The sequence below is a fragment of the Chaetura pelagica genome, unplaced genomic scaffold (assembly GCF_000747805.2).
Source record: "Chaetura pelagica isolate M959 unplaced genomic scaffold, ChaPel_1.0 scaffold332, whole genome shotgun sequence".
In the NCBI taxonomy this organism is placed as follows: Eukaryota; Metazoa; Chordata; class Aves; order Apodiformes; family Apodidae; genus Chaetura; species Chaetura pelagica.
In genome coordinates, this window is record NW_009952480.1 from 989,799 (window position 1) to 1,005,508 (window position 15,710).

General features: G+C 38.9%; 1 protein-coding gene across 1 annotated transcript in view; it reads left to right on the plus strand.

The window, feature by feature from the left end:
- ATP9B (ATPase, class II, type 9B) overlaps nucleotides 1-7,028 on the plus strand; it is a 151,650-nt gene extending 144,622 nt beyond the window's left edge. The window contains exons 26-29 of the mRNA XM_010008700.1: nucleotides 2,355-2,412; nucleotides 3,103-3,306; nucleotides 5,640-5,672; nucleotides 6,433-7,028. Of these exons, the coding sequence (XP_010007002.1) occupies nucleotides 2,355-2,412; nucleotides 3,103-3,306; nucleotides 5,640-5,672; nucleotides 6,433-6,569 (432 nt within the window). The 3' untranslated portion in view covers nucleotides 6,570-7,028. The remainder of the gene's footprint in view (nucleotides 1-2,354; nucleotides 2,413-3,102; nucleotides 3,307-5,639; nucleotides 5,673-6,432) is intronic.
- The last annotated feature ends 8,682 nt before the right edge of the window (nucleotides 7,029-15,710 follow it).

The following is a 15,710-nucleotide window of genomic DNA, read 5'->3' on the forward strand; positions in this document are numbered from 1 at the left end:
CCACGTTCCTCAATGAGTGCAGGGGCACAGCTGCCATCTCGCCATGGGCTGCAGGGAAACTTCTGCTGGGGCATCTTCTTCCTCACCAACAACCAGTACTGCTCTCCTTCCCCAGCACAGCTTTTCTCCCCTAAGTCTTTCTCTGCTCAGGTCTTATTTCAGTTCTTTCGTATGTTAATTGCAGAGGTGCATCTGTTGTCTCTTAATGGCTCCTGGGCTGGGTTTGGAGAAGGGGAGCTTCTTACCAGAGCCACTCCTGTGGCCCTTCCTCTGCTACCAGAAACCCCACCAAACCAGAACAGGGAGGAACAGAATACCTAGCAGGATCACAACCCTGGACTTCAGCAGGGCCAACTTTGGCCTCTTCAAGCAATTGTTAGGGGAAATCCCATGGGATAGGGTACTAGGTGTGGTAAAGGGGCTCAAGATAACTGGTCAACGTTCAAGGACCACTTCTTTCAAGCTCAGGATCTGAGCATCCCAATGGGTAGGAAATCAAGAAGGGGAGCCAGGAGACCAGCATGGTTTAGCAAGGGCAAACTGCTGGGCAAACTCAAGTAGAAAACAAGAATCTATAGATCATGGAAGGAGGGGCTGGCCACTTGGGAGGAATATAGGACTGTTGTCAGAGGATGCAGGGAGGCAACTAAGAAAGCTAAGGCCTCCTTGGAATTAAACCTTACAAGTGAGGTTAAAGGCAGTAGAAAGGGCTTCTTCCAATACATTGCAGATAAAACTAACAGTAGAGTCAATGTAGGCCCACTGCTGAATGAGGTGTATGCCCTGGTGACAGAAAATACAAAGAAGACAGAGCTACTGGATGCCTTCTTTGTCTATATTGCTGGAGAATGTCCTCAGGAGCCCCAGACCTCTGAGGCCCCAGAGGAAGTCAGGATAAAGGAGGAGTTTGCCTTGGTTGATGAGGACAGGGTTAGGGATCAGTTTAGCAATCTGAGCATCTATAAATCGATGGGCCCTGATGGGATGCACCCACAGGTGCTGAGGGAACTGGCAGAGATCATTGCTAGACCACTCTCCATCATCTTTGGTAAGTCATGGGCAACAGGAGAGGTGCCTGAGGACTGGAGTATAGCAGATGTCACTCCAGTCTCCAGGGCAAGAAGGAGAACCCAGGTGACTATAGACTAGTCAGCCTCACCTAGCTAGGTTCAGAGAGACAGGTGTGGCCACATACCCTGAAGGACACATTGGGTCAGTATTAGGTGTTACTGTGGCTCCTACAGAGTTATAGCAGGAAAAGATTATGAAATTTTGAAAGGACATACAAGTAAGAGGGCTCTCTGCTTTCACCTGAAAGTGATTGACAGTCTGTTGTGCAGCATTCCCAAGAGGCACAGGAGTGACTTAAGCCTTCTAGTTCCATAAAGGTGAACCAAACTCAAGCTCATTCTTTTTTCATAAATATTGCTAACTGGGAGCTATGATTGAGGGTGGAAGCAGTGTCCACTGCTCAAACGAAGATGAATAGGCACTCACCGAAGAGTAAAAATGTAATGTTTCTTTGTTGATTGTATGAGAATTTTTTTCCATATGTTCAGTCTGTCACCAACATTCTAGACTATATGCAGAACTATGAAAATGTCTTTAGCACCTTGCCATGAGCTTCATCTATCCAAGAAAATATTTCAGCCTATACTGAAGTAGCAGGGTTAATTCATCACTTTTTACAGCAGTGAGACACATTTCTTGTTAAACTGCTGATTCTTCCCTGTTCCAGAGATCACTTGTGCCAAAAGAGCTGCATTGTTTGTTGTTCTATTCTTTTAAATGCATAGCCTTTCAACTCTGCAATTCTAACATATTTAATCAGGACCCTCACAGAATGCAAGCATTACATACACATATAAAGCATTTATTCTTTGATTTATGCATAGCATTCACAATCACAAGAAGATGTAAAATTAATTTAGTAATAGCAACTTGCTGAAAATTTTGTTTATTCTATGAATGCAGATAGTTTATATAATATTTCAAAGGGACTAATAACTACAATTTTGCTCAAGGTTTAGGTCAGTTGGTACGTAATGCTATTTTTCTTGAAGACTACTAATTACAAACCAGACATAAAAACATTTTAATTAAAAAAAATTAACTAGTTTTACTGTAACCCTCTGAAAACCAGCCAGAGCATTGCATGGTAAATCATTTTGCAACGAGTTTGCAATGAAGAATCATAAAAACAAGTAAAATCTTTTTAGCTTATATCACTTCTAAGACTGCTTATTTTACTTATGTAATGTGTCTCTGGTGATGGACTATTAAAAATATATGATCTGGGTAGTTTTATTGGTTTTAAAAGTTGTGTTTAACTATCCTCTCACTTGTTCCCTTAGGGAAGATCTTTGTCATTTAAGACCTTCCTCATCTGGGTTTTAATCAGTATTTACCAAGGTAGGAAAAAGTCCTAATTTTACTGAACTGAGAATTTTTTGTCTGCTATTAGCAATATTGTTTTTCAGCTGCAGGTTGAATTCCCAAAGCTTAACATTTCAGCAGCAGTTATATATATTGCTTTCCGTTTATCTCGTAAATCGATATTCCTGTAGTGTGCCAGGCCTATTGAAAACACAGCACGGATTGGTATTTTTATTGATGCATGTCACCTAAGAAAAGTCATGTTTTTAATTAAATACTAATCCAGAAAAATTTTAATGAGTGCTTATCACATTGCACATATTTACACAGTAGTTTTCTTTCATGGAATTACAGAAGCACTGTTGGAAGAAATCTGAATTATGTAATCAGTTAAAAGTAATTACACTTTCAACAATATCTCATTTATTTGTAGCACTTCACAAATTAAGGTTAATTAACAGTTCATCAGATATATTGCACCAAAAAGTGTTTAATTTTGTAATAGTTTTATTTCTTTACAGCTTTACTTTAGTTGTGTTATTCATGTACACTAAGTACAGCAGGTACCACATCTGTTCTTTTAGAAAGATCAGTGTTGTTACCTTATAGAAGAAATTGTCTCCTCTGAAAACTTGCCAGTAATCAAATGTTCAGTATGCACTCTAAAAACTGGCACAATGGCATTTCATTGCTCGGTGTATTGTTAACTTTGTGTGCCTTTTCTAGGTGGGATTCTGATGTATGGAGCCCTGCTGCTTTTTGAATCTGAATTTGTACACGTCGTTGCCATTTCCTTCACTGCCCTAATCCTGACTGAGCTCTTGATGGTTGCACTGACCATACGAACATGGCACTGGTTAATGGTGGTGGCTGAATTCCTCAGTCTTGGCTGCTATGTGGCCTCTCTTGCATTTCTAAATGAATACTTTGGTGAGTAATAGTAAAAGTATTTTAGCAAACTACTCTGCTTTACATTTCTTATATTTTTCTTCTTTTTAAAAATTAAGAATGCATCATGTTACGCTTTGTGAAATACAGCTTACTCCATAAGGAATATTGCTGAGTTGAAATATTATCTTATCCTTTTCTCCTAGAGTTTGACAGTCTTCATTTCTGTTACTGATTTATCTAGAGGATAAACTTTATTCAAACCATGCATGCTTTTCCCATTCTTGATCTGATCTTGACAGTCCAAACTACATACCTTAAATTAGCTTTGAGATATACACTGTTGAAATACACATGATTTTTAAAAAAACAGTATTTTTCACTGAGTTAAGCTACTTTGTGTGCCAGATCAAGTGGACCTCACTAGATCTAACCCAGGAGCTTAAAAACACTGAAGTATTGCTGCAAAGTGAGGCAGAAGGCAGTATATGTAGATACTTTATAAGAATCATTGTTTCATAATTACATAAATCTTACATGGATGCTGCTTTAAATTGCAGTATGCTATACTGTGTCATAAGGTTCTGATTGTTCATAGTTCACAAGATGAAAGAACACATTTTACCTGCAGCTCTTAGCCATCAAGGATCTGAGCATCAAAATAATACATATTTCTTTTTATATCAAATCATATTTCAGTAAAAACAGCTATCTCAGTGTGTTTTTACAAATGTAACTTTTACAGAAATATATATAACATTTTCCAGAGGCTGATGAGTAAGGAGTTGCCCTTCCTCAGTTGTCACTTCTCATAGCAAAAATATATGTTATATGGTAGTTTCTACGAGTCTCATAGTTCACTCTCTGTGAACACCTGTCCCAGGTGTTCAACACTAAGGTAGCGCATTTACGTTATATAGTTATTTTTTAGTCAGAAAGTGCTTCACTGCCTGCCCCCTCCCCGTTCTGTTCCTTCCCAGATTTCTCAGCAGTTGAATTTTCATGAAGAAACAACCTTAGTGGGCTTGGTACTTGCATTGTACGTTATTTCTTGTTTGCCAGAGTACCTTATTCTTTTCTCTGACACTGATGCACAGACTCTTTCATAGAGTTGATTGGGTTGATTCCTGAATCTCCACAGCCAAATTACAAATGAAAGGAACAAACAAGAACAGACACAGGTACTGGCTCTGTACTTCCAGGAACTTCATAAATCATAACCTGTTGCTTCACTTTTGTAAGTCTTTAGTATTGGTGACAGCCAGTCCTTGCATCCATTATAGGTGTTGTTCAGTGAGGAATACCTTTAGGTGGTGTTCACAGATGCATAAAAACTGCAGGACTTTGTTTCTTTCAAACCTTTCTGTGAAGGGAGTGCTTTACTATCCTCATGTATTTGCTGAACAAGTCCAAGCAACTCAGTAAGTAAATAGTTGCATGGCTTCTTGCAGCCTGGGGACTTAACTTCTGTATTTTTCATCATTTAGGGTACTGAAAAGGCTTCAGTTTAATTGACTCATTTTACTGTGTCATTAATCAGTTAATCTGAGAAAATGCTTTTCAGTCTCACTTCTGCTTAATGCTTTACTCTTATTTAATCTGTCACAGTATAACTGGGGCTTTTTTTTGTGCATGTAATGTAGTATAAACTTAACCTATGGTTTACAGTTCAAGTTATAGAACAACTTCCATGTATTCAGGAAAACAATCCAGTCCAATAATGCTTGACTTCATTGGCAAATAAACTGGTTCTTTCAATGATGTTACTTATAAGCCTCATCTCCTCCCAAAGAAATTATGACAAGACATTCACTTTGGAAAGACAAAAAAATATGTGCTACCAGTCTACAGCTCTGACTCATGGAAGTAAATAAGTTTTTAGGTTTCTGAATTAATTGCAAACAATGACCTTATTAGACATGCCTCTGTTATATGTTAATAGGCTTGTAGTATGTCTAAGCAAAGTTAAAACTGTTAAAACTGTGTAACAAGTTTAAACACTGAAATCTAAAATCCCAGGTATTTTTAATGAGTAAAGTTGGAACAGTAAAGCATTTCTTTACTGCATTTTCTGAAGTCAATTTTCATTCATTTTAAAATGTTCTGATCAGGTTGTTTATGCAGTAAACTATACCTTGAAGCCAAATGTAAAAAAATTACCTACCTACTTACAACCTTAAAACATGACAAAATATAAAATCTCTATATTTTTAATAGTCTTACTGTCACATGAAAGACAATAATAATCCAGCTAATGCTACTAATATAATTTGCATTTCCTTTTTGTGTGGCTAACCTGTTTGGGGTTTTTTGACATAACTTTTATATTTTCTGTAAATCTATCCTTTCATTTTCATTCTCCCTCTGTTAAACAGGTATAGGCAGAGTGTCTTTTGGAGCTTTCTTAGGTAGGTGAAATTTAACTTTTCTTGAAGTTTTAAGTTTAAAAATCCATTAAAGAATAGTAGATTATTTAATATACACCTTTGTAAATAATGGGGGGGTTGGAAATCAGCCATAGTTTTTCAGGTTACCTGGGTTCTGGGATCTTTCCATGATAATTAAGTGTGACCTGATTGTGGCAAATGTGGTAAAAAAATGTCAATAGCAAGTGTAGGATGTCACCATTCTTGTTAATGTTTGTCACAAAAAATAACTTTTCACTGTGGCTTGTGGCAATACCACTACTTGTTTTCCCTTTTAATTTTTGGGCTTTAAGTTTTTAAGACTCATTGAGTCTATGTTGAGACTGTTTGAGAGAGAAATAATCTGAATATGGAATAAAGGATCCAAAATGGTAATAGAATTTCTGGTTATGAACTTGTATTATAGTGGGTTCTCACTAGTAGAAAAATTAAGTTGGCTTAATGTTCTAATATGAGAATGTCTTGCTTTTAAACTGAGATTTTGTTTCCCCTAAAATTATTTTGTGCTGCAATACAGTGTAAGGACCATAAAGGAGCTTCCTGTCTAAAGAAAACGGTTGGCAAAACCAGAATGTTGAGGTTAACTTTCTGTTGTTTTGTTGCCTTTTTTTAAAAAAAATAAATGGCATGGTCTTGAATGATAGCAAAGAAGTAAGAGTTTTGTATTGACTTTTACACTATGGAAGATCCAGTTTCCATGTTATCAGCTCCCATTACTTAATTTCCCTCTTTGTTTCTGCAGATGTTGCCTTTATCACAACTGTGACCTTCCTGTGGAAAGTGTCAGCAATCACTGTTGTAAGCTGTCTTCCACTTTACATTCTCAAGTACTTGAAGCGCAAATTTTCTCCTCCAAGTTACTCCAAGCTTACCTCGTAAAAGTAATTATATGCCTATGGTTTTGCAGTCACAACTGTCTGCATATTGCACATTCACCGTGCTTTAGTGTCTCTGGATTTATGTTGGACTAAAGAAATTTTTTAAAATAAATAGAAGTGGTAGAATGAATAGAGCACAAAAGGAGGAGGAAAAATCTGACAGGTACAATAACATGGAAATACACTAACTAGACTATCCAATATAAAGTTTCTTCTTGTTATTTTTTTTTTACTTTCAGTTGCTATGATTATAAAATAAAACCAAGTTACCTTTGATTTGACAATGCTTCTGAATGTTTTCATTGCTACTGTAAAGGATTTTTTGATACTGTGAAGAATTTTTTCCTACCGTACTAATCTTCTGCGAGTTGAATTGAAAGTTTTGTTATTAATTACATAACTTCCCTTCTTTAATTATTACCTAATTTAAATCTTTTCCCTCAATGTTTATATATGGAAAAGTTAATTTGTCCATACCTACTATAACAAAGCTAATACCTGTAAATGCCTGTGTCTGTGTTAGCAGCTACTATTATTCCTCATCAGACATTGAGTAATATGCACTATTTGAACTATGTACAGATGTCTGCACAGCACAGTATTATTTTAGGAGCTATTGTCCTATTCTGTACTCTCCATTTCTGGCACCAGTAAAAATAACAGATCTGTGATGTTGACAGCAGTTCTTTAAATGCACATTACAGCCATGTTGCACAAAAGCTGTTTCAAAATTAAATGAGAAAATCTGTACATAATTCTACTGCACTTACCGATCTGTACAGATCTGTGGCTGCTCAGTAAATATGTTTTAAAATTCTTAGTCATTTTGTATTTGTAAAACTGCAAATAGTGTCAAAAGTACATTCTATAAATGAAAAGTCCAGTAAATCTTGTATTAGCTAGTATGTTTAAATTGCCTTGTAATCTGTTTACTTAGGTTACTCAGGTAAAAGAAAGTAAGATGAACACATGAACATTCTGGTAGGAAAGTCTGTCATCTTCCAAGCTGTAAATGTTATGTTTTTATAACTTTGAGTGCAGACTTGTTGAAAAACAAAAACCAAACATTTTTGCTTGTTGTAAACTGTCAGAGTTGAGTATCTTGGCTGAGTCATGACACTTTACAGCAGTTGAAGATTTGTTTCAGAAACTCATATATTCTGATACTATCTGAAGAGTCCAAATCTTGCATACTGTGCTAGGAAGTAAGATACATTATTTTAGTTTTTCATTGTGATTTAACTTTGCTTTCTTGAGAAGTACGTGTAACAATTTGGCATAGTCTGTTCATCAGTGGAAAGGAAAACATCATTATCCATGCTTGAATTATTTATGTGTATGTTTTTATAAAACACTTAATATAGATGTCATTTTTATGTTTGACTGTATGCCTTTACAACAAAATTCCTTGTTTAATCTCCTACAGTTTTGCCTTTATGCCATTGTTTATTTTATGAGTAATATTTAAGTGATCAATATAACTACTTCCTGGGAGAGCAAAGGAAACTGCTGCAGTTATTTGGACTCCATTAAGTGTTGCTTTGGAAGTTTTTCTTACTAGCTATTGATCTGCTTTTTTTAAAATTTTATTTTCCATTCCTCATTATAAAAGCAATAAAGCCTAATTTCTACCAAATGTTATTACTGGTATATGTATTAAATGAACTACCGAAGTAGTGTTTCTTTTAATTACACAGCATTGCAGACTAGTTTGCTCTGTTCCTTTGTAGATTCAGCTTCTGTGAAGCCCCCACACGATGGCACTGTTCTTGCATACTAGCGGAAGCCTTTCTTCATTTTATGCTGTTTCAGCTAGGTACACTTGGGTTTATATTTTTAGTTTAGTCCCATGATATTTTTGTCACTGTTTTGCTTTAATTTTCTGTTTTTCCCCAATAAGTGGTACCAATTTTGGATCAATTAGGAGTAGTCACCAGTGTGCAGTTGTTCTGAAGTTCTGATGTTTTCTTCAGACCTTTTTTTCTTACACATTGTGAGCTTGTAACTATATGCATAAGATTTAGTAGATAAGAAAAAACTTAGAGTTGGTCATCCTTCATCTATATATTACTTCTTTGTCATTAGGCAGAAAAGGAGAAGAAAATCAGAAATTAAATGGGCAGTATGAAAGTGTTAGTGTTACCATAGTACAGCTGTATGAGATACATATGGGCACAATTGTACAGAATTTATAGTGTACATATATTAATCCTCAGCATTAAGGTTGTAAGATTAGTAAGACAGCAAATTTATAGATCCTACACACAGATCCAAGCCTTTTGATAGTGAAGTACATTCTCAAGACTGCCTGCTTTCTTAGAGTGTTTTCATTATGCAGCAAAGGTCTCGTTTCAGCTGGCACTTTATTTTGAAGACTGCTGAAGTCTGATTGAGATGACTTGTCTTGCTTTTGAGGTTCAGTCACTGCAAACCTATGTATACCAGAGGAGTCTGCTTTCTCTTAAGTCATGTCACTCAGCCATAGACCTGTAAATGGGTAGCACTACCAAGTCACAGTGTTTTACAGGTAACAATACAGAATTCAAGTATTGTAATATGACATTTTTCAGTAGAAAGCTTTAATGTGTTGTGGATTTCAGGACAAAGCAAGCTATACTATCACAATCCCTGGCTCTTAAAGCAGTCTAGAATGGTAACATATCTGGTATGCAGGTGAGTAAATTATTTCATTAGAATCATAGAATGGTCAGAGTTGGAATAAAGATCATCAAGTTCCAACTCCCCTGCATGGACACCTCCCACTGGATCAGGCTACTCAGAGCCCCATCCAACCTGGCCTTGAACACTTCCAGAGATAAGGCTTCCACAACTTTCCTGGGAAGCTTGTTCCAGTGTCTCATTGTCCTCAGACTAAAGGATTTCCTCCTGATCTGTAACCTAAATCTCTCTTCTTTCAGTTTAAAACCCTTGAACCTTGTCCACTCACTACAAGCCCTGGTAATGAGTCCCTCCCCAGCTGTCCTGTAGCCCCTTCAGGTATTGAACAGCTGCTATGAGGTCACCCCAGACTCTTCTTCAGGCTGAAAAACCCCAACTCCCTCAGCCTGACTTCATAAGAGAGGTGCTTCAGCCCTCTGATCATCTTCATGGCTGTTCTCTGGACACATTCCAACAGGTCCACATCTTTATTGTGTTGAGGGCTCCAGAGCTGGACACAGTACTCCAGGTGAGGTCTCACCAGGGCAGAGTAGAGGGACAGAATCACCTCTCTCAATCTGCTGGCCAGACTTCTTTTGATATGATGCAGTTGGTCCTCTGGGCTGCAGTTGCACATGGGTGGCTCATGTCCAGGTTTTGGTCCACTAGTACTCCCAGTTCTTTTTCCACAGGGCTGCTCTCAAGTGTGTCATCCACCAGCCTGTGTTCAGCTTACACAAATCCATATTTAAGCCTTGGTTCTGCACGTTCCACCCAAAAGGAGCTAAGTTTTATTTAGTATTAAATGAGCACTTACCTTTGTCATCTGCTGTGTCAGATGTGTATTTCTGAAATGGTAATCATGTCTCTTTGAAAACGTATTTGGAAAATAATATCAGAATTGGGATAGGATAGAGGAGCAAGAGACGAACAGAAACTGTCTTCACCAGCATAACGTATGTAACAATACTCACCTGTTTGGACCATGTTTAATCAGCATATGAGCTAAACATGTATGAGATTTCCTATGCAGTTTGATGGAAGAACACAGGGAAGAGGAGAGATCCTGCAAAAAAACAAGTGCTGGTAATTATTACACTGTTTTTCTTCTGTTGCTATTCTAAACTTATATGTTCATGTAACTCCTGGAAAGCATTTTACTACACAAGCTATTAGTCTGCAAATGGAAAGCAAAATTAAATCTGTGCATACTTATCATTAAATCTGTAGCACTCTTCCACAAATGTGTTTACAACTGTGTTTTATGTTCAAGCTGACCTTGCTGGGACATACCATAAAAATTCAGCTGTGTGGTATACTTCAGGTTTTCTTCCTGAAACTTCTGAGTGGTTGTCCAACATGCCATCCCTTTTGTACATATGTAAGAAAAGTGTATTACCTTGATGAGCAGCATCCACTTAAGGCAACCTTGTGTTGTAAATGTCATCATACCCTGTGTCCACAAGAGAGTGCAAGCCTAAATATTTTTTCAGTCTCCTTTTAAAACATGCTTGCGGGAGGGGACTCTGCAGTTGGGAACCTTTAAAGACTGGATATCAGTTCTGCAGGTATTAAGCAAGAATGTTAATATTCATGTATATAGTTAAACAGCTATTAGTCATAGGGGTGGACTTTTGTAGAAAAAGAGGTGAGTATTTCCCTGCATACTGCTCTTACACCCATTTGTGTGAGTTAAGGAGTAGGCCTAAGCAGTATAATTTCCATACTCCTCTGCAAGCTTGTTGCTGTCTCAAGGCATTCAGATTACTCTGAGGAAGAACCAGACTCAGATCTACTGGTGAGCTGGGCATTGCATTCTTGGTATCAGCCTGCATCCCTACACTTATGTGCACCTCTGCCTTGCTCATGTACCCTCACTAGTGAGTTCCTTTGTGGCTGGAGGTTGAGGCTGTTTGTGCCTGAACCACCTTTATTTGCATATTTACCACAGGAATGATGGTGATGCAGGCCTGGGGTAGGGCTCACTGGTCAAATGGCAGTATAGACTTCCTCAGAGGCTTTCAGGATTGCCTGTCAACAAAGATACTCTGATGTGACCTGTGTTCCCACTTCAGCAGAGCTCTGTATCCCTGGCTTTTGCATTGGCAAGATAACTTGCAAGAGGCTTGCATCTGTTTCACACTTGCATCCTTCACATTTCCCAAAGTATTCACGTGGTTCCAACAGCCTCCACAAAGGAATTTGGTGCAGAGTATGTGCAAAAGGACAGTGGAGCCTAGGTGAACAGTGCTCCTTAAAAAGTGATAGCCACAGGAGAGGTGCCCATTCTGCGCTCAGTACTGTTGCAGAATCTGGTCCTGTAGGTTCTGCATACTCTGACATCCATTTCGATTTTAGCTTCTGTACAGTTGCTCCTTAATTTTGCTGGCTAGAAAGGAAAGAATTGGGCCAGCAGTCTCTTACAATACTTCCTTTAACAACCTTTCTGTAACTAGACTGTTACTATTATAGCTGAATTGAATCTTAAAGGCAATCAAAAAAGCCTTTTGATATGTTAGCCCCCTGTAGGGAGGAAAACCAGTACAAGTGAACAAAGACAACATGGATCAAACATGACAAGTAAACAAACAGGAGGTGCAATATCTTTAACACTATGCTAAAAAGCGCTGGAATTCCTTTTGTAAACAAAACACGCTTAAAGTGAGATACTTCCCAAAAAGTTTTAACTACCCAACAGATGTCCTCAGCAGGGTTTCCCAGCTGTTATTGTGAGGGGGAATTTGCTCAGCCAATTGCTAACAAAATGCTTCTCAAATAGGGAACTGCACTGCAAGACCTATTTGCTACTGCATCGACCAAAAACGTAGTTTGATCAAAATGTTTTACAGCAGAGGTTGTGAAAGCAGGATGCCTTGAACAGAACAATGAGAGAGCACTCCAGAGTTGAGTTGACAAAGTCTACTTTATTCTCCCATTCCTGATGAGGCTTTAGCAAAACTGTAGCTGAGATTTCTCTTTCTTGTAGTCTCCTCCTGTACTCCAGCATGCTTTCAACTTGAAATTGTACTCCTGAATGGTAAACCTCTAAATTGCTTAGGAAAAAAAAAGCAGGTTTGGTGAATACTTAGTCTTTTTGCATTACTGAGCTTGAAGAAAGTTCCTAATCTGCTCTAAGAAGAGAAGATACTAATTCTCTGTAACTATGATATGTGGTAAGTATTAATGGTCCTACCTTTATTCTTCTAGTAGTAAACTGTTTCTTTCCTGTTCTCTTGACAAAAGCAGTAAGGTTAAAAAGTGGGTTGGTTATAATGTTCATGTAACTTTAAACCAGCAGTACCTAAAACAGACTATTGTAATTCTTTTTTGTAGAACTACTTTCCATTGTTTCTCTATAATGTACACATCTAGTTTTTTTCCATAGGCCCTCTCTGTTTTGCTGTGTTTTACCCCAGGTTCTAAGCATTAATTTGATTTTGTGAAGTCAACACAAATATGGAAGCAAATTAGAGATAACTACTTCAAAAGTGTTTTGAAAAGTAATTCCTGGCCATTTGGGCTGGAATAACGGGCGATCTTAATAGATGATCAGATCTTTAAGGGATGCATGCCTGCATACACATTTTTTTTTATTTATTGCAATCATCTATTGCCTGCTTGAAGGACAGTTTTGGGTATTCTCAGTCAAGATGCTCTCTTGGGGAAAACCCAGTGGCAGAAAATGAGCTGTGGTTTTCCCTGCATGTAAATGCTGGTTGCTGCCTTCTCTTGCCACTGAATTCCAAACTCATTTGCAGAAACACAGCTACGTATGCACTTCCTCCCACACCTTTTGTCTCCTAGAGTACCTTTTTTCCCTTTATCAGGATCTTGACTCTTCCATGACAGTCTTTTGAATATGTCTGTTGCTTATCTTGGTCCTGGCTGAATGGGGTTTATTAGCCTTAGGAGGTAATTTTTCCATCTGGGTGTCATGAGCAAGATAGATGACACAGACATGATCTGGTACATACTTAGAAGTAGCTTAGAAATAAAGGAGGCGGGAAAAAACCTGCAGCTCACACTAACTTTGGTTTGTGCTTAACATGTTCAAACTTCATAGAAAAAAAAAACAAAAACAAAAAACAAAACATGGAAATCTAATTTTAAAAAATCAATAACTTTTTTCAGAAAATAAGCATGTTTAGACGACCCACACCTGAAGGCCTGGCACTACTGAGGGAATTCACATTTTTAACAACCCATTTCAGAAACCCACGCCTAAAAGAAACCATTTCAGGCTGTCAAAATGCCATGCATTTCTGCCTAGTTCTGCTGGGGAGTCTGGCCCTGCCTGTGTTAGAAGAGATTTTTCCTGACCAGGAGGGGCTCTGTCAGCAGCATCAAGTTGGATCCCCACGTTTGCCTGTTGTCCCATTGCACATGTGTTGCTGCATTATCCTGAGAACAGTGATCATACGGAGGTGCTTTGGTCCAGCTGTGCCCGTTTGCATGTCAAGAGCCACAGATGTAAATGGTGCCCAGCCAGAGAAGTTCCCCAGTTGTTGAAGCAATCAGCTGCTGCTTAAACTGGTTTTTAGTGCTGGAAGGGAAGCAGGGCAGAGAAAAAGAAGCTAGTTCTGTATAACCTCAAGCAGATTTCTTTTTGGATGAGTGGGAAGAAAGCCAAGCTGCTTGTCACATAACCACACTGCTAGCTTACCATCTGTCTGAAAGCAATTACTTGTAAATGGCAAGTGAGGTGGGAGAATGAGGTGATAGCTCAGTTGTAGCACGGAGCCAGCTCGAGTCACTGATCTAGTGCTCAGCACCGTGAGTCTCTCTTCTTGACACACAGATAACTCTCACTGCCAGGTCAGCCCTACCAGCACGGTGAGTGATGGGAGTTTGCTGCTGGAGAATCGGGGAAAGGCTTCTTAAAGCAATGCCTGCCCTAGAGCCAGCTATCTTGGGGCACAGGAGCAGAGATGTCCCCAGGAAATGCCTTCAGAGACAGAACTCTCAGGGAGAAAATGAAAGCATGTGTGGAAACTCAATTTTGCCTGAGACCCAACAAGAACATCTCCACCCTCACCCCCTTGCCCTGTACTGCATTGCCCAATATGGTGGAAAATCCCTGCTGTGCAGCTCTCTGTGGCTTCCACGTCTGGTTAACCAGTGTGGCAGGAAAAGAATCACTTTTTGAAGCTGTTGAATTCCTGCTCTTTCCGTATTACCCCTGTGCCCGGCTCCTTGGCTGCCTGCCATGGCTAGCAGAGGGAGCTAGTGACTCCCAGTCCATCAGGGGAAAAATCAGAAGGCAGGTTGCAGTAATCCTGAAGGAGCCCCAAGACAAACACGTGGGGCTTGTCTGTCTGGTTCTGTGCTACCCAACACTTGGCATGGAGATCCGTACCCTAAGCACAACATGCTGCTTTGACACAGGTCCAAGCCAGGCACTGCACTGAGAGCAAGCCACTTGGAGCCATCCTGGGGACATCAAGAGGTCTCCCTGATGAGATGGTCTTCCTGCAAGCTATCTTGTAGATCATTTCATTGATCTCTCCATTCCACAGCACCTTCCTACTATGCTGCCTTGTGTTCTTCTCTGAGTAACCTAGGTGTTTAGGGCGTCTTTGAAATTACAGCCTACTGACCTTGTAAGTGTTGACTCAAGCATAGTCACATCTGTGTGTGGGTTAGGGCTGGTGACTGTAGTCAAGACTTAATTTATTTATGTTGTATTTATTTTTAAAGATGGAACACAAATTCCATTAAAGACTCATCTGGTGATCATGTGAAGAGGGTGAGTGAGCAGCTACTCACGGCTGAGCTTCTTTCAGGCAAGCTGAACACAGCACATGTGCTGCTCATTCAGCTAAGGGAAAATTTTGGAGGGAAGATGCTAGATAAAAGAGCCCTCCAGCAACTCAAGGAAAACATGAAAAACTAAGGGCTCTCTATAGTCTTTCTTGTTACCTGTCAGTCCTGTTTGAGTCCCAGACCTCTCCTAACCCTTCTACTTGCATTCTTCCTTTTCTGGTTTGACACTTTTCCACAGCATAAAAAATGTAGGAACTTTATCTCTTCTCAAGAAAGAGAAGAAATGGGAGTTTCTTGCTAGTCTGGAATACAGCAGATTTAATCAGCTTCATATTATGCAAATTTCAATGAGTATCAAAACTCAAGACAGGAACTAAGAACTTAGGAGATATGAGACAGGTGAAGGGGAAAGGCTAATAATTTCCATGTTTTTGCCCATATGACAGTTTCTGTTCCCAGTTGGAGAATATCTCCACCAGAAGTGACTGTTCACTTTAAATGCTACTATTCTTAAGATGTTTGCTTTATGAGTAGGAGCCTGGTTCCCTAAAAATGCTAAGTCCTCACTGTACGAGCCTGCAGGCTCTTGATGGATCTCAAGATGGGCAAACAAAATGGTTAGAAGGGAATAAAATAGGAACGACAAATAGATGCTTGATATTGGTATGACATTATGGACCCTGAGCAAGATGTTGGAGAGAATTGTGCAAGTTACTGGGAG